Source organism: Taudactylus pleione, unplaced genomic scaffold (assembly GCF_031769625.1).
Source record: "Taudactylus pleione unplaced genomic scaffold, aTauple2 ptg000609l, whole genome shotgun sequence".
In the NCBI taxonomy this organism is placed as follows: domain Eukaryota; kingdom Metazoa; phylum Chordata; class Amphibia; order Anura; family Myobatrachidae; genus Taudactylus; species Taudactylus pleione.
Genome location: NW_028285011.1, coordinates 15,370,860 through 15,392,980, shown reverse-complemented (window position 1 = coordinate 15,392,980; position 22,121 = coordinate 15,370,860). Strand labels below are relative to the sequence as shown.

General features: G+C 40.7%; 1 protein-coding gene across 5 annotated transcripts in view; it reads left to right on the top strand.

The window, feature by feature from the left end:
• Positions 1 to 22,121, top strand: part of DMD (dystrophin) — a 2,214,077-nt gene that overhangs the window by 2,092,536 nt on the left and 99,420 nt on the right. For all 5 annotated transcript variants that reach the window (XM_088454197.1, XM_088454193.1, XM_088454194.1 and 2 more), the window contains 3 exons: positions 7,135 to 7,336; positions 9,395 to 9,480; positions 19,892 to 20,049. In XM_088454197.1, coding sequence (XP_088310323.1) covers positions 7,135 to 7,336; positions 9,395 to 9,480; positions 19,892 to 20,049 — 446 coding nt within the window. The remainder of the gene's footprint in view (positions 1 to 7,134; positions 7,337 to 9,394; positions 9,481 to 19,891; positions 20,050 to 22,121) is intronic.

The following is a 22,121-nucleotide window of genomic DNA, read 5'->3' as shown; positions in this document are numbered from 1 at the left end:
CTTTCCTGCCTGGGGTGTCGCTCTCTGCTCTGATTCTTTATAGCACACTCAGCTAATGCAACAAACTGCTGAGATACAGACCAGTGTGTGCTAGAAGCTCCATAGCAGAGAGCGACACCCTAGGCAGAAAAGAGGAACTGCATGGGTTGTGACAGGTGCACTGTGCTAGAATGAATACTAATGATGATGCCTAATTGGCCATACAATCATCCATACATTGAAAGTATTTAAAAAAAAAAAAAATTCTCAAAAAATTATGCACATTACCTATTTTGTAAGTATTTAGGGAGACATATGCATACCTCCCAAAATTTGATTAGGCCAAGGAGGGACAGGTCCCGCGCCTTTAGTACAGGTGGCCGAAAATGGGGCGTGGCTTGCGGAAAAGGGGTGGAGTCTATTGAAAATGGGTGGAGCCTCATGGCTTTTTCCGTTTGGGACAGCGGGACAGTCCCAGAAAAACTGACTGTCCCACTGGATGAGGGACAGTTGGGAGGTATGCATATGGGCTGATAGTGCAGGCTGGGTTGTACACACCCAAGTTGCTCTGGCTACACCCACACTGGCCACACCCACACAGTCCTGTGTGGGTGTGGCCACAGCTCCTCCCTTTGTCAGTATAGGCCTTTGAACATTTGCAGCTGTAGTCCCATGTAGCCCTTAATCTGGCTGTGATATTCAACATACAGTTTTCTCTAAACTCAGACTAGCTACGTAATATGATATAGGTTGGAACTGCCCTAATTTTAGTGTTAAATGTGTGCTTTATTGATTTAGGTGCAGTGAGCCTCAAGTTTCAATCTGCATACAAGAAATATTAAAATTGTGCTGTGCTTGATTGCTGTGGCAGGAACTAATGTCTGTGACTAATGTGCAGGTTATCTGTATCGTTAATGGTTTTGCAGTCATTAAAATACCAAAAATCTCTAAAGGAAAAAGAATATCATCTGCTTACCAGCTATGTCTCTCTGTTGTATACAAAACATTTATGATTACATGCTTGACTTGCGTGATTTAATGGGATCGCTTTTTCTGATAGTGTAAAGAATTAACGGGATCCTCTTAAAGGTTTTAAGCGCAAAATAAGACTCTCGGGCCACTACACGAGATGCTATAAATTTGTCAAGGGATTCCACATGCAATAGGAACCCAAATATTCTGGTTAAGATACGTAATTGGAACCCCGGGCTGTGAAAGATTACATCTTTTACACTTGTGGCCAGCGGGATGTGGTCAGAACCCAGACACCGGAATCTCGACACTTGTCAGAATACCGGCACCAGCATCCCTACCGCCGGAATCCCGAAGGTAAGTACTGGGGTTAGAGGGAGGGTTAGGCACTAGGGGGAAGGTTAGGCTGCAGGGGGAGAGATGGTTAGTTTTAGGCTCTGTGGGGGAAGGTTAGGTGTTAGGCACTGGGGACGGAGGGTTAGGGGTAGGATTAGAGGTTAGTCTTACTTACCTGTGGGTGTCAGCATTTTAACATGGTCGGGATGCCGGCATCTGGATTCTGACCACCGGCATCATGTACCCAACCTGTGGCCAGAAAGTGTATACGCCCATCTTCAGATGGCAACTAAATCAAATAATTTGACAAAATATATTATACTTGTATTATTGAACCAAATAATACAAACTTTCCAGCTTTCCTTAAGGGTTAACTATCAATTCTAAGGGAATGCCATACCGTGCTCGGTTAGGAGGTATGCCACTTTCCGGAGGCTGTGGCTGCATGCACCACTCACTATTTTAATTTGGACAGAATTTTTTTTTTTTTTTTTGAGTTTTGATAATACACTCAAAGAACTGGAGTGTTAACTAAATTTGTGAAATGTGCTCTCTTTCACTGTTTCATTGCACTGTCTCATGTTAGGGGGAGGTGTTTTCTACCAGATCAGACAGATGTACATTGCAGACTTTCCTGTGCAGAAATGCTCTATGTGGATTCATTGACACCTACGCAGGAACAGTGATGTCTCACTAAAGCTGCATACACACAACGATTTTTAGAACGCTTATCATTAAACGATATTGTTTAACGATAATCGTTTGAAAAGATCGTTCACTTTGAGTCAAACGATGAACGATAATCGTTCATGCGCACTCACGTTTGTAGTTCAGTCAGACTTGTCAACTGAACGATTTTCAGTAAGGGAATATGCAAAAATCGTTTGTAGTTCAAAAAAATCGTTCATTACACTTTAAGAAATCTGACAGAAAATCGTTAATAAAATCGTTGGTAACAATCGTTGTGTGTGTGTATGCAGCTCAACTCAAATGTTGGTATTCTCAACATCTTCACTGGTGTCTAAACACATTCGGATGCACTACTAAAAATGTTGGAGATGCTTCTGCTGACTGTAATAAAGTGGAGAGCAAATTCTTCACTTTTTTTTTTTAAATTTACTTTTAAAGGTTTATATGCAAAAATTTCTTGTTTTGGGAACCTTTACCTATACGTATGATTAATGCTGAATAATACATATTTTATTAGATCATCTTGTATTTCAGGTTTGTGTTTTAGAAAACAAACATTTTTTCTTTATTGAAGCAGAACAACAATAAACACACGATTCGTGTTTTAAGTTTAGTGACCCTATATATACTGCCGTTTCTTCTGCAAAGCAAGACCATAAAGAGAATAACTGTGGGTGTAGAAGGCTATTGGGTAGCATCATGAACATGCTGACGCTTTTTCTATATAGAGCAATAAAGTATGGAAGACAGCTGATATTTGTGTTGAAAGGCACTGGGATTTACAAGTGAACACCCATTGTTGGTGGTGGTAATAATAAATGTGAGACCTTTTGAAATTAATTTCTCATTAAAATAATGTGTGTTCATAATAAGCTAAAGGCCAAGTTTCCAGGATGATAACGTGCTTAGGTATGTATATCTTGGGAATAATTAAGATTAGGTTAAGCATGTGTTAACGAAGGCATTTAGAACTTTAATCTATGGAGTTTATGCAGCTCTGGAGTTTAATAAGGATTCCGAGCAGCCTTACATTGCAGGAGTTGTGTATGATTATAGCATACTGTAGAAAAACTCATCTCTACTTTATTTTCAAAATGCAGTAATCAAAAATGTAATGAGAGAGAACCTTGACAAACCACATATGAGGGTATGGAAGCTTATTCAAATTTATTAGAAATTGCTGTACACTTTTAGTTTTACGATCTGTCTAGTTCTCAATTTCAATATGTGTTCACACTTCTTGCTTTAATTTTTTTATTTCGTCACTTTTGTTTTTTGTTTTTTTCTTAAGAGGGTCACCACTACGTGATTTGTTTTAAAACAGGCCACACATGGAAAAACTTACTATTGTTTACAAAGTAGAAATAACATTGCACAAGTTGGTATAGAGACTAGTTACCTATGTCAATAATGTTTTTGGTATCAATCAGATTTTTTCTATATGGGCAAAATATGCAGTTACTGGTCAGAGGCAGAATAAATAAAAAAAAATTTGCATGATTTTGTTTATTTTTTTGTATGTCAGTGTTATTGCTATTCATTCTGTAAAAATGTCGGTAAAGATATTCCAGGGATCTATAAGATGCAGTAACTGCAAGTGGTGTCTGGCAGTTGCATTTGACGCCTGATACCACTTTGTCACTGCTAAATGAGCCGGACGTTTACTCTCCACTTTACCTCCATCGGATGTAGTTGGCACCCTAGCACACACACACAATGCTGGCGCACAGAATCCTCCGGCATTGTGTGCACCGGGATCACATACCCACAATGCAGGAAATGTTGGGTTCCGGTCACACTACCGCAAATACATTAGAAGCAAGACTAATTATACTTAACTTTTTGTACCTCCCCTTTGAAAGATCCCTAAAAAGAAGTCCATTGGTCTAGCGTGGGTGGCATGATGACTCAATTCTCGTCCTAATGAACTGTCCCCACTGCACAATGACATAAATCCCGTCCAGTCCATTCACGAATAAGAGTTATCTGGAAGGTGTTCCTTGAATCTACTGGGTATCCCAAGAGAATAGGCAAACATGAGGCTCATAGAAATTTTTTCTGAGTTTGTGTGTTAATAGTATGTTAAATAATGTGTTTTTATTTTACTTTAAAACTTTTATTCAGTGCTAATAAAATGATGGCAAGATCTGCAGAATGACCACATGCTAAATAACAAATTACAGTTTTAGAAATACTGACACCCAGATTGCATTAGTGAAAATGTGGATAAAAATATCTAAAGTGTAAAATAGAATGTGAGATATTATGGACCTGATTCTGAGTTGCCTGTAATGTCAGTTGTGGCCACATCTAGCTATTTCCCGCATCGCTGGCTGCATGTACTACACATCTTGGCCGCGAAAAGGACATTCCGGGTGGCAACAATGCAAATGTAGAGATTTATTCAGTGGGCATTTAACCTTTGTGAACGGAAAATTAATTTGCATCTCCTGCACCCAGCATGGGGCAGGTGTAATCACTGTCCCTCTGGCGTACAGAGTGGGTGGTGCGGCACACTGATGTCTATGCTTTACAAAGTCTGTATAGTCACATTGGCTCCGTATGTAGTATAACCTACTATTCAGAATCAGGCCTTATGTCTGCATTAACATTATTTTCCCTATACGTCCGTCAGTGCATGCGCAGCTGAGGGGGACAAGTGGCAAGTAATGTGATCGCAATGCGATTATCTTATTTCTCACTAATCGCCAGGATAGGATCCTATCTGAGCCCCTGTCCTAGGGACTCCAGTGTTCACCCCAGAAATTTTTTCCACCCGGGTGGCATCAAAAAGTAGCCGGGTGGGGGCCTTCGTAATTATGGCTCTCAGTCAAAAGTCTCCATTATGCAGTGCCCCCTGTAGTTTTCCCCTTTATTAATTGCCCCCTGTAGTTTAGCTTTTCCCTTATGCAGTGCCCCCAGGCTGAAGTAGTGCCCCTATGTAATACCCCCAGACTGGTCCCTTATGTAGTGCCCCCAGGCTTAAATAATGCCCCCAGACTGGCCCCTTATGCAGTACCCCCAGGCTTAAATAGTGTCCCCTCTGCAGTGCCCCCAGTAGCAGCCCCATTTATACAGTGCCCCCTTTATACAGTGCCCCCAGTAGCAGCCCCCTTTATACAGTGCCCCCAGTAGCAGCCCCCTTTATACAGTGCCCCCAGTAGCAGCCCCCTTTATACAGTGCCCCCAGTAGCAGCCCCCTTTATACAGTGCCCCCAGTAGCAGCCCCCTTTATACAGTGCCCCCAGTAGCAGCCCCCTTTATACAGTGCCCCCAGTAGCAGCCCCCTTTATACAGTGCCCCCAGTAGCAGCCCCCTTTATACAGTGCCCCCTTTATACAGTGCCCCCAGTAGCAGCCCCCTTTATACAGTGCCCCCAGTAGCAGCCCCCTTTATACAGTGCCCCCAGTAGCAGCCCCCTTTATACAGTGCCCCCAGTAGCAGCCCCCTTTTTACAGTAACGCATACTCACAAAAGAAAAAAAATAGACAATCTACCTGATCCCCGCTCAAGCCAACGACCGCCATTGTCCGCTGCTCCCGACCAGCTCTGCACTATGCGTCTCTCCCATCAACCGCTGCGGGGGGAGCCGGAATGGGAGCTCATGAGTGAGCTCCAGCCGGCTCCCTCCGTGGCTGCAAGAGCCAGTCAGTCTGTATGACTCTCATTGGCTGGCTGCTCTGCTAGCGGCAGCTGTGTGTTTGTTTCTGTGTAGGGCAGACCGCTACTCACTGCGGTCTGCCCTACACTTGTGGGACTCTAGCAGCGGGTGCGGGCCCCAGTGCAATTCACCGGCTGCGCCGCCGATGATACAGTGCCGGGCAGTGGGGGATTTTGACAAATAAAGCGTGGGGAGAACACTGGACTTAGAAACGATACATGTGGGCTAATAAAGATTCCTTATTGCTCGAATTGCGGTGGTAAGGAATCTATATTTTCAGGGCCTGGCTGCAAATATATTATAAATATGCCCCATATTCGGCTACTTTAGTTTAATCCTGCTGCACTCGTTCTTAATCGCTATCATTTCAATAAACCTTGTTATGCTATAGAAAACCTGTAAAAACTCTGGACAAGAAGTTTGAACCTATACCAAGTGGTCCTGGTCCTTGTACACTGTAGCTGTGGAGTTACATGGACTGTGTGGTATGCTAGAAAGACTATACTGGTCACAATTAGCAAGACTTCATTTTGCTGTGTAAAACTAGGTTACTGCTGCTTCTGCAGCATGTTTTAATTTCAAGATAATTTGTAATACTCCTATACAATATTCGCCGTATGCCTGTATCTGGAGGTTTCCGAGTGTAGAAAGCAGCTTGTTACCTGCCCAGTGTATATGTGAAATGTTGTCAGTGTGGTGTTTTTTTTTATTTATTTTAGTTTTATAAAGCTTTAGCACTGAAACTTTAGCACTTTAACTTCTTTGGCAAGAATCAACTATATGTTGATGAAGCATGTTTCTGTTACTCAAACAGCATGATCATGTGTCTGTCATAAGGCCCATCGATCGTGCTGGTTTTCTTTTCAAACAGAGGAGCTGGCACAGTTTAACAGTACAGTGGGATTTCTGCTTAGAAAGCCCAGTTGTAGCAATGTCACATAACTGCATTAGATCTCATAAACTCACTTTCTGTTCTGAAAACTTTTTAATTGCAATGCTGTATATTTAAATGATCCAAAAAAGGATTGGGGGTGTTCTAGGAATAGCCAATAGACAGTCCAATGGTATTTCTTAAATATATAGGCATGGAACATATATTCACTGTACATTATAGCACCTGCTTGCACTCAGTACATTTTCTCTATTTAGTGTTACTCAGTGTTTTCCGATCCAGAAAAAGATATTGTTTTCATTAATCGGTGGTTAACCAAAGTGCTTTTTTTTTTTTTTGCAAATTGTCAACAATACCTGTACAGCACATCGACCTCTTAGAAATTAGTGGCGTTCGTACAATTATTAGCTGTATGCTCAGATTCCTATGGGACTGAACACATTAAATAACCAATTACTGCTCTCTGACTCCTCTGTATATACCTGAAACCACAAGGGAACCCATGTATACATGGCTGTGTATCTTTTTTCTTTTTTCTATTATTGTTCCTTCAGTTGCGCATATACTGTACAAAATATGATCATTTGTCTGTTTTTGTTTGCAGTGGATTTACTGGGCTTGTCTGCAGCCTGTGATGCCTTGGACCAGCACAACCTCAAGCAGAATGACCAGCTTATGGACATCCTGCAGATTATTAATTGCTTAACCACAATTTATGATCGACTGGAGCAAGAGCACAACAACCTGGTGAACGTTCCGCTCTGCGTAGACATGTGCCTGAACTGGCTCCTGAATGTTTATGACACGTGGGTGATGATGTACTGATTAGAACATACTAGGTGCCTGTAGGTTTAGAGTAATGGAATGTCACTTTTGGTGTGTTCGCCTTAGCAAAATAGACATAGTAGGTCATAGATCACATCTCATAAAACTAAGAGAGCCCTCAGCCGGATATCACAGAATGTGCCTTCCTCAAGCATTATGTAAATAGTTGCAAGAGTTCATAGTGCAATTTAATACAATGCTGACTAGCCTAAACCGTTCATGCATGCCTAAGAAAAACATTCACAAACTTGAAAAATTTACTTAATATAAGCATTGGTTTAATGTGTAAAATAGACATTGCAATAAACTTGCTTACCTCCTAACACAATAAATTTTATCCATAATCTATCCAAATCAGTTTCAATCTGTCTAAATGCCGCCCATTTCTGGTAAACCACATTTTTTAAGGTCAGATGATCAGATCAGTCCCACCAGTATCTGACCTGTTTGGAGGTATGACCCCATATGCAGTTTATCCTAGGTTTAGAAGTCTGATAATGCAGTTGCTGGTGTCTCTTTATAAATCTAGCTATTCATGCAAAATATGGGTATTTCCAGCAAAAACTGGTTTAGATGTGTTTTTTTTTTTTTTTTATCAGAAATGAAAAAAAAAAAACTTGTCCTTTTTCTTAGTTTTTTTAGGTTTGATTGTGTAATAGTTGAGATTTTTGAAGAAAGTAACACATTTCATATAAGCTTAATAGTGTAATGGAGAATTGTAGAATCACTGCAGTGATTGCAAAATACGTGCTATAGTGCGTTTTTATGCGCTAGAGGCATTTGTGGACCCGGTTTTTAAAACTGCAGAAGCTAGTCCTGCAGTTTTAAAAACCGGATCCACAAATGCCTGTGCCCAAATCCCTCTTCTTTGCCCCCCAGTACTGCCTTGCCCTAACCTCTTTCTTGCTCCAAGTACTGCCCTAGCTGCTTTCATCAACCATTGCCTCCTCCCTGCCTCCCATACTACCCTGCTACTATCTAAACTTGCCCCCTCTATACCCCCAGTGGTGCCCCATCTGCTATCCTGACCTCAGCACTGCCCCTAACCCCTCCTTGCCCCTCTTCCCAGTAATGCCCTAGGTGCCCCTTCCTACACCCAGCACTGCTGTGCCTAACCACCTCCTTGCCTGCAGTACTGCCCCAGCTATCTTCCCTTGCCCCGCCCTACCCCACGTACTGCCTCCCTCTAACCCCCTCTTTGTCTCCCAGTAGTGCGCCAGCTGCTATCTACCCTTTCCCCCTCCTTACCCCTAGTTCTGCCTGTCCCTAACCCTCACCGTGTCCCGCAGTACTGCACCTGCTATCTGCCATTGCACTCCTTCCTACCCCCAGCCCTTACTCTCCTCTAGCTCCAGCTCTACCCTAACTTCTCCCTGCTTTTACCCCAACTGCTGCTTGCCCTTAACTCCCCTCTACCCCAACTGCTACCTACCACCAGCACTGTCCCAACTGCTTCCTGCCCTCAACCCCCATAATATGTTGTAGGACCCAGAAACAGTGGAGAAGGACCCACCGAGGGGAACCCGGGACCCACAATTTTTTTGTTCAGCGCGATCACTGCACTGTAATTTAGAGACATCATTTATGTACGATTTGTGGTGAATTCTCAGAAAACTGCCATTTTTGACACTAAATATTTATATTTTTGTTCACATAAGTGATCCCGATGTCTTTCTATGTGGACTGTCTAAATGTCCTGTTTAAGTCATTCCATATCTGGCAAACCAGGGGTCCCCACCTGACCACCTCCAATTTTGTTAACATTTTGTGTGAATGTTGGCATATATGTCAGACTAATTTTGGGAAAATCTTGGTTCACTACATGCAATAGTAGCAAATCTATGGCCCGCAAAGTGGGGGTGGGTGCAACTGTCACCGACTCCACAGTGCACAACCAGCAGGTGGGGATGATCTTCAAGTTGGTCCACTTGACATTGACCCGTTTACCAAGTTTTGACAAATGGCAGATTATTTGTATTGGTCTTATTGTTGGCTGTTTTGTGTATGTATGTAATTTTACTTATTTAATTTCTATTTAGGGGCCGGACTGGAAGAATCCGTGTATTGTCTTTTAAAACTGGTATAATTTCCCTATGTAAAGCACACTTGGAAGATAAATACAGATGTAAGTATTTTAATTTACTAATAATTATTTGAGGAATGTGCTTTATAGTTATTTATTATTTTATCCATGTTGCACTGCCAGAGCACTTGTTTGCTACTCTATTTCATCTCCTCTAAGTGGGCTGGCAAAGGACAACTTAAAGCCAATCACAGCAGTACAGAGCATGAAAGTTGACAACTGTGCAATGTTTAGTAGTACCTGCCCACTCTTGGCATTATGTAAGTGAGGTCACAGCTGCTTTTGGCAGAGGCAAAATCATGATGTGAGGAGAGGAATGAAGGTAGGGTGATGTTGGCAAGCCTTAAGCCCAATACAGTACATGGTGTCCCACCCCACGTGATTACTGTAGAGCAGTGGTGTCAAACTCGGGCCCTTCAGCTTTTGTGGGACTACTTATTCCAGCATGCCCTAATAGCAAAACTGTGGCACTGCATGCTGGGATGTGTAGTTCCACTGCAGCTGGAGGGCCCGAGTTTGACACCACTGCTGTAGAGTATAGGGTGCCACCTGTGTGACCTGTAATGCAAATTGTATAGATGTGTCTATACATATACACATACATGTACGCACACACAGATGAGGACGAAATTGTTGATACCCTTACAGCTAATTGAAACATTGCTGCAGTCCTCCTGAAAACTGATTAAACTCTATTGTCTCACGTATACCTGCATACCTTTGCTATGATATAGAATAAAGCAAAGAATCTATGACATTAGATAAATTATTGCTTATTCTGAAATATATTCTAGAATGGCCTGGACAGATTGTTGGAACCCTTTAGAAAATATATACAATAATTGGATTATAGGGATATTTCAAACTCATGACTTTTTTAATTAGAATGTCTTCAATCCTCTAATCCATCATTTAGCATATTTAAATGTAGAAAACTAGTCTGGTATCATTGTGTGCACCACACTGTACATGGACCAGTGAAGCACTGGAGAGAGTTGTCTGAAGAGATCAGAAATAAAATTAGAGACAAGCATGTCCAAAGGTAAAGACTAGAAGACCATCTCAAAGCAGCCTGATGTTCCTGTGACTACAATTGCAAATATTATTAAGAAGTTTAAAGATCATGGGACTGTATCCAACCTCCCTGGACATGGTCACAAGAGGAAAAGAGATACAAGCTGAGCTCCAAAATCCAAGATACGTTCGTGTCTGATTGCACCATCTGATGCTTTTTGAGCAACACTGGGCTCTATGAAAGAAAACCCTGGAGTACTCTACATTTTTTGCTGAAATGCATATGGACTTCTACGAGAATGTTATTGGACATATGAGTGAAAACTGGAGTTTTTTGGCAAGTCACATCAGCTCTATGTTCACAGATGAAAAATAGGAAGCTTTCAAAGAAAAGCCTACAGTGACACATGGAGGAGGCTTGGTTATGTTTCGGGGCTGCTTTGCTGCATCTGGCGCGTGGTGCCTTGTATCTGTTCAGGGTCTTTAACAATCTGTGTAATTGTCATTTCTAATGCAGACAAATCTGATGACCTTTTAGGGTGTTGAATATTTTGCAAACCACTGTATATTATATAAAAATAAATGTTTTAGTGTATAAATAGTAAATATGCATTCCCTTGTACTCTGCGCTTAGCTCTCTGTAGCTATTAGATATACAGGGTGTTTCACTCGCTATTGGCTCCAAAGTTTCTCATTACTTTTAAAGTTATTGACATAATTTAGTGAAATGTGATACAGACATACCTTGGTCTATGAGTAACATGAGGATGTCGTAGCAAGTGTTGAAAGTGTTTGCCATTAGCATCCAGGCCAGCTTGAATGCGTGTCTTTGTTATGGAAAGTTTTAACCAACATATTGGGAGTCACATGGGGTATGTTTACTAAGGTGCAGATTTTTAGAAGTGGAGATGTTGCCCATAGCAACACATCAGATTCTACTTATCATTTATCTAGCACCTTCTAGAGGATAATAGCTAGAATCTGGTTGCTATGGGCAATATCTCCACTGCTAAAAACATGCACTTTAGTAAATATACCTAGTATCTCAATTTCTCGCTGAATGTTTTCGATCAGTGCCATGAGAGTCCGTGTCATGACAGACCACTGTCAGAAGCAGGAAAACCTACTGACTTGCAGTGGCAGCTCAAGAGGTGGGGCTGCAGCACAGTCCAAAATTCAAATAGGAGAACCATAGCCACTGGCATCCTCACTTGCATGCTCACTGGACTGCGCTGCTGACTGGTAAACAGCTGGCCTGGATGCTAATGGCGAACACTTTTAACACTTGTTAGGACTTCCTCATGTTTCTCATAGACCAAGGTATGTCTGTGTCACATTTCTATAAATTACGTCAATTACTTTAAAAGTTATAAGGAAAACTTTGGGACCAGTAGCGAGTGAAACACCCTGTATCACTGTCAATGATAGCTGACAGCTAATTGGTGCTGCTGGTAAATAACAGAGCTCCCCTTTAAATCCTGATTCACAAATATCTTACAATCAGGGTTTTGAAATTTCCAGACAGATAATGGTACAAATTAGGCATAAATCTGTATGCTCCATTTGTGTATCCAGGTTGTCTAAACTAGAATGAATGTCACAGTGATGAACGTTTCACTGTGCACTCTAATTATCCACCCGATAAGTCCTTATAAGTTTTAATGGTGCTGTGCTTCAGTTACTTATTGTATCAAGTAACACAACATGTTTTATTTTAGTTTTCTTTGCCTTTTAAGATTTGTTAGGACCCTTTGGGATAGATTCCAAACACATTTACAAGTATTTATAATAAATACATTTGTAATGTGCACATTTCTGTGTCATTTTGCCATATCCATTTGTGCTCAAACAAATTTCAAGTTGTAAACAAATCGGTAAATCAAAAGTGCTGAATTTGAGAACATGTTCAGGCTTAAGGACAGAAAAGCACCAAAACAACATGGTGTTAATGGAGGAAGCTTGAAACAGCCTCCAGAGGGTGATAAAATGGCAGCGCAAAGAAGCACAATAATTTGTCCCTGTCATGCTTGTGGCTTGCATTGAAAATTTTATTTGAAAGTGTGCATAGTGGGAAACTTTGTGTGCTTATTTATGAAACGGTGTTGTAATTTAAACATGGAAAATAACTTGCTACCCTGGGCTAATGTAATAAGACTGAACAGGATGCATTTTATCAACAAGCAGACGCAATACTGCTTCGCATTTTTCTGTGTGCACCTATAGAGCTGGCTCTTGTCCTTGTATACTTCCATATACAAAATATCAAAATGTTTAATCTATCCATTTTTTTTATGCATGTTGATATGTAATTTGCTGACCATAATACATTTAGTTTAAATAAAATAAAAAATTTAATCTGATGGTTCACAAAATAGATTTACAGAAGTTTTTCTTTTGTTGTGACTCAGTGTGGAAGCTAATCCATCATTTTCTACTCTGGGTTCTAAAGCAAATAGCCTATGTTTTTAGGAATGTTTCTTTAACAGTCACATAGGAGTTTTACACATTTGGAGCATATTTGAAGTGCAGACTCTGATCAAATTATGGGCAAAATCTTTGGCCAAACGTACTAAGAAACTCACTTATACTCAATGTTAATTGTAGAGTTTATCAGAATTATTTTGACTATCATTGTTTTTAGTACCTATAGTGTGCGCCTGCATTCTATGTCCCTTGCATTGTACTACAAGTCTCAGCATGGCAGCACCTCATATTATGTTTAAAATTAGGGTGTGTAGTCCAAGCTCCTTCCCCTTTTCCACTATATGTGACCAAATTCTGCCTTAATATAAAAACAAAGTGTAAATGTAGCCTTAGCTACTGGCTGATAAAGATTAAAGACCCCTTTGCTGGTTGCTGGGACAATTAGGCAAACCTAGGCAGTTTCCTAGTGTGCCAGTGGTTAGGGGACTCCTACAACAGTATTGGCATGTCTCTCATTCAGGGGTCTATTTACTAAGCAGTGTTAGGAGACAGAGTGAAAAGTGATAAGGTGCCAGCCAATCAGCTCCCAACTGTCATCTCACAGGCTGTGTTTGAAAAATGACAGTTAGGAGCTGATTGGCTGGCACCTTATCACTTTTCACTCTGTCTCCTAACACTGCTTAGTAAATAGACCCCTCAGTGTATTTAGTGTCCCTGTAGCTCCCCCACATGGAGCAGTGTCGCTGACATGAATTTACTACATGAGAAGCTGCCAACTGGTGCTCCTCTGTATCATGTTTAGGCAGGGTTGCCTACCTTTAACATTCTCTTCCCGGGAGAAGCCCGGGTAAGAGATGCAGCAGGGGGCCGACGGGGGCGGGGCTTGATGATTCGCGTCATTAAGCCCCGCCCCTCGCGGTAAAATTGCCGCGATTGGGCACAATTTACATAGGGGGCGGGGCCAAATGCTGTGATTCATGCAGAATCACAGCTTAAGCCCCGCCCCCTTGAAGGAGACCCGCGATTGCCGCGGGTATTCTCCTAATTCTGCCCACTTCACTAGGAAGTGGGCAGAATGCGGGAGAAATGCCTACCCTTCCGGGGGTGCGGGGGGGTTACCCGAAAAATCGGGAGCCTCCCGCAAAAACCGGGAGGGTAGGCATGTATGTGTTTAGACTGTGGGCATAGTACACTGCTCCCATCTTCTAGCCTGCTAAGCGAAAAAGCAGAGAGGGTGGCGTGCAAATCCAAAGGTTGAAACCATTTACGGTGCCCCAGGGCTTGTGCCGTCCCTTCTTCCATGCTACAGGTTCTGTGACTATTTAGTGTAGTTAGAACCCTTAGGGTCATTTATATTTTCTCTCTTGATTTGGATTTACTGCGATTTAGACAAAAGTATCAAATGCTTACTTAGAATTTATACAAATGTTTTTGTGCATTTGTGTGAATAATACAAATTATTTTAAATAAATACATTCAATAGATAAATAAAACGCCCCTTATAGGGCCAAAGTAGACGTGAACGTGTTTTTATTGCATAAAGAATAGTTGATCAGTGAAGTTATTTTGTACATCATGTTGTGGTGTTTTCACCATGTACCACATTGCAAATAGTGTTTTACAGATTGAATCAGGAAATTGAACATGTTTTAGCTAAGTGAACAAGGAAAGAAACAGATGGTTTTCCATTGCTGTGCTGTTTAACCTATTCCGTATTGGTATATGAAATGCGGCATATCTGAGCAACATTTAAATGAATCCTGGGCTTTAAGGGGTAAAATGCAATAATTGCCGCACAATTGCAGTGTTACTTAGTGTTCTGTTCTCCACAAATGTTAACATTTTTTAATTGGGGCCAGCCATGTAGCTGTGCATAATACTAATATAACCACCTACTCCACTGTTTGAGAACAGGCAGCCTGGGATTATAGAGTTCTAAACAATATAATTTTTTCCTTTAGTCTTATATTTCCAAAACAAAAATACTGCACAGTGCATTCATGCAGCCTCTTTACAATGGAATAATTCCAGATTTGGTGGTGACACTTTCCAATTAGCAACCAGTGTGAGAAGCCCTACTTGTATTAATGTTGTGATTCGTCTGTGTGAATATGTTATGCTTGTGCTCCAATATGATTAAATATCAAATAGGCTGCAACAGGTTCTTAGCACTTTAACACATTAGAAAGAAAATATGCTCGCGCTCTTGTTTTACCAATATTGTACAGGGTACTAGTTGCGTGACAATATTAATGGCATATATACAAAACAGACTCTCCCTATCGGTACTAATAATATATTGCAAATCTGTGTGTATCTAGCAAATAAAATCATGGGGGTTTTGTTCATATTTTGAGCAATACATTTAAGCTTGTAGCCTGTCGTCAAGGGACCCCAACTCTCCAAGTTCCTACTGTAGCTTGTAGGCCCAAAACACCATTAAATTGCTTTAAATGTACTCACCTCTTAGAGCATAACTTCTATATAGGGGCTGGCTTGAGAGCCACACCCAACACTAAGAGGTTAATTCAATTGGGAGTGAGGGGTGGTTTGCCATTGTAACGGTGTAGAAACAACACCATTGGCAATTTTTCTTGGCCCCCTTTGCAGCCCCATCTCGCAACAGACTCATGGATTTTTGTACGCAGCTGCACACAAATATCCACGAGTTCAGCGAGTCAGTCACGCCTAATTGAATTAACCCCTGGGGATGGTATGTAGTCACTTGCAAGGACCTTGAATCTACTGGAAAATAGTCAATTCTTAATATATTATTATTTTAGATCTTTTAAGAGTACTTAAAATGATTCAGATATTTCTAAAATGAATTTTCTTAACCCAGTGGTACTCAAACATCATTAATCAGAGAGACACTGAAGAGTGACATGCACATGCGTGACACAAAATTTAAAATATATAACAATAAATATTAATGGACCACCTTGTATTGTTAAAATCTGCTAGACATATCTAAGTAAATATTTTTGGAGCCAATGTCATCTGTAGGAGATATAGGACTGGCAAACTATGAAAGAACACATATGGAATTATGTTGTAAACAAAAAAGTGTTATATCAAAATATGTTTTCTATTTTAGATTCCTCAACCTTTTGCTTTGATGACAGCTTTGCACACTCTTGGTGGTAACCACTGCCCCAAGTTTTATCTACCCTAGCTGCTATCTACCCTACCCCCGTCCTACCCCCAGTACTGCCTGCCCCCAACCTCTTTCTTGGCCCCCGTACTGCCCCAGCTGCTATCTACACTTGCCCCCTCCCTACCTCCAGTACTGCCCCAGCTCCTATCCTGACCCCCACCTACCCCCAGTGCTGCCTGCCCCTAACCTCTTTCTTGGGCCCCTGTACTGCCCCAGCTGCTCTCTACCCCAGCACTTCCTGCCCCTCGCCCCCTCCTTGCCCCCCAGCTCTGTCACATTTGCTCTGTCCTCACCCCCCGAAATATGTGATGGGACCTAGAAACAGTGGATTAGGACCTCAAATGTCTAAAGCGACGTGTGTGTGTGTGTGTGTGTATATGTATATATACAATGTATGTGTGTGTGTGTGTGTGTATATATATATATATATATATATATATATATATAATATCCCTTTTCTGCGCTTAAGATTACTAAATTCTACAATCTTAGCATTAGTAAAATCATATAGGCTGCACCTCTCAAACAGAACCCACCAGCTTCAGTGACTATATTATAAGTAACCACATATGATGACTATACTAGTTTATAATCAAATTAGTTAGTAGTGTATCCGAAAAGTGTTGTGTGTATATGTGTACACACACACCAGATGTATTCCTGACAGTGACATACAGAATCAAACATTAAAATATAATCTTATAAAATGTATTAAAACATTTTTCTTATAACAAACTTTTTTAATACAAGACTTTTTCAATACAGATTCACAAACGCTGTTGTCATGCACTATTAGCTGGAGCTCTGTTACCACTATGGGGGGTGTACAATTAGTAACGCTAAAGTAGCGCTGCTCATTGATTGCGGTGGGGCTAATAGGATAGCCAATGCCGACACTTATTGTGGATATTATTCGGGGACCTGATGTGTCCTGAAATATTGCCGTTTTTTTACCCCCCAAAAAGCTAAAAGACATAGGTCTGTGAGTTTACCATGGACCATGTGTTTTTGTGAGATATATCCTATTATTTCATTCTAAATAATAGGATAGGGTGAAATAAACACATCGGCGAAAAGTCCCTGTTTTTCATCATTGCAGGGATCCATTAGCGCCCGAACAATGTTTGGGGCTAATTGGATACCGCCCTATGACTGATGGAAAATGCCACTCTTTGTGCCATCCTAGAGAAGGACGCGCACTCGTACCAATTGTGGCTTACAGTGCCGTGGACACAGAATGCATACACCCAACGTGTTTTGTCTTTGTTGACTTCATCAGGGGTAGTTCATTATTGGGTGATCTGACACAACCTCCAATTCTTATATAAAATACCATATGGCAATTGACCAAACTCTGGTGTTAGAATATGGTACAACCTGTTCTCTTTAACAATGTTAGTAAATACACCATGTAGTACCATTGATTTTTGATTAGAATACAGCTTCACTGTGTGCAGGTCAGAGATATAGATAGATAGATAGATAGATAGATATAATATAGAGAGAGAGATATAACAGCTTAGTTAAGTGTTAGCGAAGCTGATGCCTTTCTATTTTTACACACACATACTTAATGTAAGTGCCCTTTTACTTACAGCTAACTAATTACTACAACTATTTACTAATTTATAAAAGTTCCATAATCCCAGCTCCGCCCTACCCATTCTTTTTATATTTACCCCAACTCTAGCAACACCTACCCAATTCCCCATCCTATTCTCCCAGCAGTTCATTACATACATCCACACTAACACCCTTTTACCTTCTTTTTATTTTATGCATAACCCCCCTCTTGTGACCAGTGTAGTTGGAGTTTACTTACCCCTAGAACTGGGTCTGTGGCTGCCTGCTCAGAGCAGATAATTTCTGACTTTAATGGAAACTAGAGGGAGAATGATACTCATAAGTCACTATGTGGCCCCTGAAAACCATGTAGTGTAGTCCATTGATTCATTAGGAAATAATGACCTCAATACTCATTCCCATAAATCAAATGTCATTTATTCAAATATTGCTGCTTTTATCTCAAAACTAAATTCCTTTGGACATGTCCCCACATGTCCCCTTTTACGTTATTTTTTTGGATGAGGTTTTTTCATTAATAAAGTTTTGGGTCTCCCCTTGACCCCTTTTACAACTCTAGCGCTCCTACATCTGTATCCTGATTTAGTGCACTCCCATAAGAGGTATATGCGAAGTCACATTTTGATAGCAGCACGCGCAGCCCTAGCACAATGCTGGAAACAGCCCCTTCCTCCTGCTTTACTAAGTATTTCACAAAGTTAATTTTGATTTTACTATGGAAATGGTTTCTGTTCCATATTCCACCTCTACTACCTCCCCAATTGTGAAGTGGATGGATTGGCATGAGTATGTTACTTGATGGCGAGGGTGCTCAATTTCTATCTAAGCCATCTCTCAGACCCATATTTTAGTTTAAATGAGGTTGATTCTTCTTGAGTTTTTATTTTACCATATTTTGTTGTTAATTATTTATAGTGTTTGATTTTCTGTATCCCTTCCCCTTATTTCTTAATCCTTATCCCTACCCTCTCTTTTTTTTTTTATGTACCCCCTTTCCCTGGACAATTTCAATAAATAATATTGATGATGACAAAAAAAAGCTATATTCCTTTTGACATTAGCTCCAGTAAGAAATGAGATATGCACTCTACACAGTCATAAGTCTGCACCTTTAGTTTCACAGAGCAGCTCTTCTTTTCTCTGCCCATATTTTGATGCTTGCTGTGTATGGCTCAGTCGAATATAATGTAGAGCTGTGTCTCTTACAGAGATTCAAGGGGTACTTCAACCAATCATATAAAGCTGGATAAAAAAAAACCACAATATATATGTTATAAATAAAACCATGTTCAAAACAAAATAGCATTGATATTTAAAAAATGCCTTTAAATACATATAAATTTCTATTTGTAAAACATTTAAACCCATTTGGGTCTCTTTGGAATAATGTACCTACTTTTGTGATAGTTTGGATAAAATTAAACACTTTAGAGATGCATTATTAAACAATGGCTCCACCCCATGTTGTGCATTGACTACATTTTTGTGTTGCTACGCAATGAAGGCTGGGCTAAGATGATGCAAATCTTTGTCACACTTCCCCACTTGTCCGGTGGATCAAATGTGGGCAAGTAAGCTTTATATTCTCTGTGTCTGAGAAATGGGAAATCTGTTCCCACAATCTAAACTGTGTACAGCAAGATGTTCTAGTTAAATATACATAAGTATCAGGACAATTTTCTTTATTTTTTTAGCAATAATCAAAGTATGTATTACATTTTATCAGGTAAGTTCATTAGCCATGCAGTTATCACATAAGAAAAATATTCTTTATGTATATAGGAGCATTTCAATTAGAATATATGTACCGGAAATGCCGGCAATGTGCTGTTGTGACAGTGTTTGAACACTGGAATTGTCACAATACATTGAGCAATTTTAGCTTGCTGTCCCATAGGGGTGCACAGGAAAGCATACTGCTCAGCACCCATACATTGAGCCAGAACCTGTGATCTTTCATCGCCCCTAATTGAATTGACCCCTTAATCTTTTGTGATTACCTCCTACTTGTTAAACTTCTTTTTGTGGGGAATGTTTTATTCAAGTGTGTTGATGTGGGAAACGGTGACTCCTGCAGGGCAGTAATCATGCTACCCTACAAATATAAGGAGGTGAGCAGCATGACAGGTCATGGAATATTCTGCAAAATATAGGGAACTCTTTATGAATATTGTTTGATTTAATTGTGATAATATATGCTTTAGGAAAGCATTAATCAAAAACAATTCTATTTTCCCATCCTATTCCTTACCATGTCAAACTGGATTTTTGCAGACCTATTCAAACAAGTTGCAAGCTCTACAGGATTTTGTGACCAGCGGAGACTGGGCCTCCTCCTTCATGATGCTATTCAGATTCCACGGCAGCTGGGTGAAGTGGCCTCCTTTGGTGGAAGTAACATAGAACCCAGTGTCAGGAGCTGTTTTCAATTTGTAAGTATCTTCTTTATTATATTCGTTTCCAATAGAGACTTTATTTGCATGAATATTAACTTGGTTGCAAGAAATAAAAGGATTTTATTTTCTTCCTGAGAATTGTTCCTAGAATTTTTAATTATAGGTCACTAATATCCTCTTTGCCTTTGAATTTTGACGTTTAAAAAAAATAATAAAAAAAAAAAATATATATATATATATATATATGTAATTTATTTTTTTGGCATAATTTCTTCATAACAGACATAGCTCAGTAACAGCGGGATTCCATCAAACTTAAGCTCCTTAAATATAACAGGGATTTAAAGATTTGTTTGTGATGAATAAAGAATATCTGTAGTACATTGATGCCTTGATTAAAATGATATTCTGAAATTTTAGCTAATTTACTTCAGTATTTACCGGGAAACAAAATGAAGAAAGGAAACAGACGTTGCACAAAGTTAAATAAGTATTCGCTGTTGTAGAAATAATGAAACAAGGTGCAATATTGGCCGAACTGGCAATGTTGGGATACAGACCCCTGGTGCTCGATGAGCAGAGGAACCTCACAGCCTGCCTACTTACAGCAAGCAACCTGGACCTATCTGAAACAACTCTACTGCAATACTCCTAGTGCAGTTGGTCATGGGGGAGAAGGAAGGATGGGAGAAATTAAAAAAGGTTGAGAAAAAAAAGGGAGGGAAAGAGAGCGTAAAACTGGGAGAGAGAAAAGGACAGAGAGATGGGATAAGAGGGGGAAAGACATGCGAAGGGAGAGTGGTGTGGAGAGAAAAATAAAATAATGCAGCAACTCTATGTGGCAGCCGTTCCACAAGTGGACCGAAGATATCTGGAGGGAGGATGATGACCCATGCTGTCTGGATAGCTTTCCACAGCTCCCTGATATTTGTAGGTGCAGGATCTGGGGTGCTAATGGACCACTCTGCTACGTCCCATAAATACTTGATTGGGTTCATGAAGGGCGAATATGGTGGCCACACCATTCGTTGGAACTCTCCAGAATACTTCTTGAACAAATTCTGGACAATTTGGTATCGATGACGCAGTGCATTATCCTACTGGAATATTTTATCGTTGTGAAGGTTACATGAAGTCTATGAAGGTCATCAAGCAATGCAATGTAGCGGTTTCCAGTCAGATGTGTTCAGGCAGACCCAACACATGGTGGTTTCATCATGGAACCGTCACCAGCATGCACGGTGCCTTGTTGATAACTGGTGTCCATGGCCTCATGCAGGTCTGCGCCACAACCAAACCCAACCATCAACCTAAAACAACTGGAACCATGTCTCCTCAGACCACGCGATATGTTGCTTGTGCTCCAGGGTCCTATTAATGATGTCACAAGCCCAGATGAGGCACTGTGTCCAGTGATGTAGGGGTATTTCTGGTGGGTCTTCTGCTTCCATATACCATGCAAGCTAAAGAACGCTGCACTGACCTGCTCGATACGTGTTTGGTACCTCCTATATTAAATGTGGTTGTGATTTGAGCTTGTCTGTTACCATGGACAATTCTGGCCAGACACCGCTGGTTATGATCATTAAACACTCATGGTGGTCAACTGTGCTGTCCATGGTGGGTGGTAATGCTTTTCATGAGGTATTCCTGGTACACACGTGACACCGTAGATCGAGGAATGTTGAGTTGTTTGCACAACTTTGGAAATGGAATTTGGAGACCAAGTCAACACCTTGAACTTTTTGTCATTTTCCTCAGACCATTCCTAAACAATTTTTGCAGTATGGCAGGGTGCATTATCCTACATTGTCATAAGGGAATACCGTTGCAATGAAGTGGTGTACTTGGTCTGCAACAATGTTTAGATAGGTGGTTTGTGTGAAAGTAACATCCACATGAATGCCAGGACCCAATGTTTCCTAGCAGAACATTTCCCAGAGTATCACATGGCCTCTGTCTGCTTGCCTTCTTCCCATAGTGCATCCTGGTGCCATCTCTTCCCCAGATAAACGATGTACATGCTCTCGCCCATCCACATGATACAAGACAATGTACTTCATGAGATCAGGCCACCCTTCTTCCATTGCTCTATGGTCCAGTTCTGA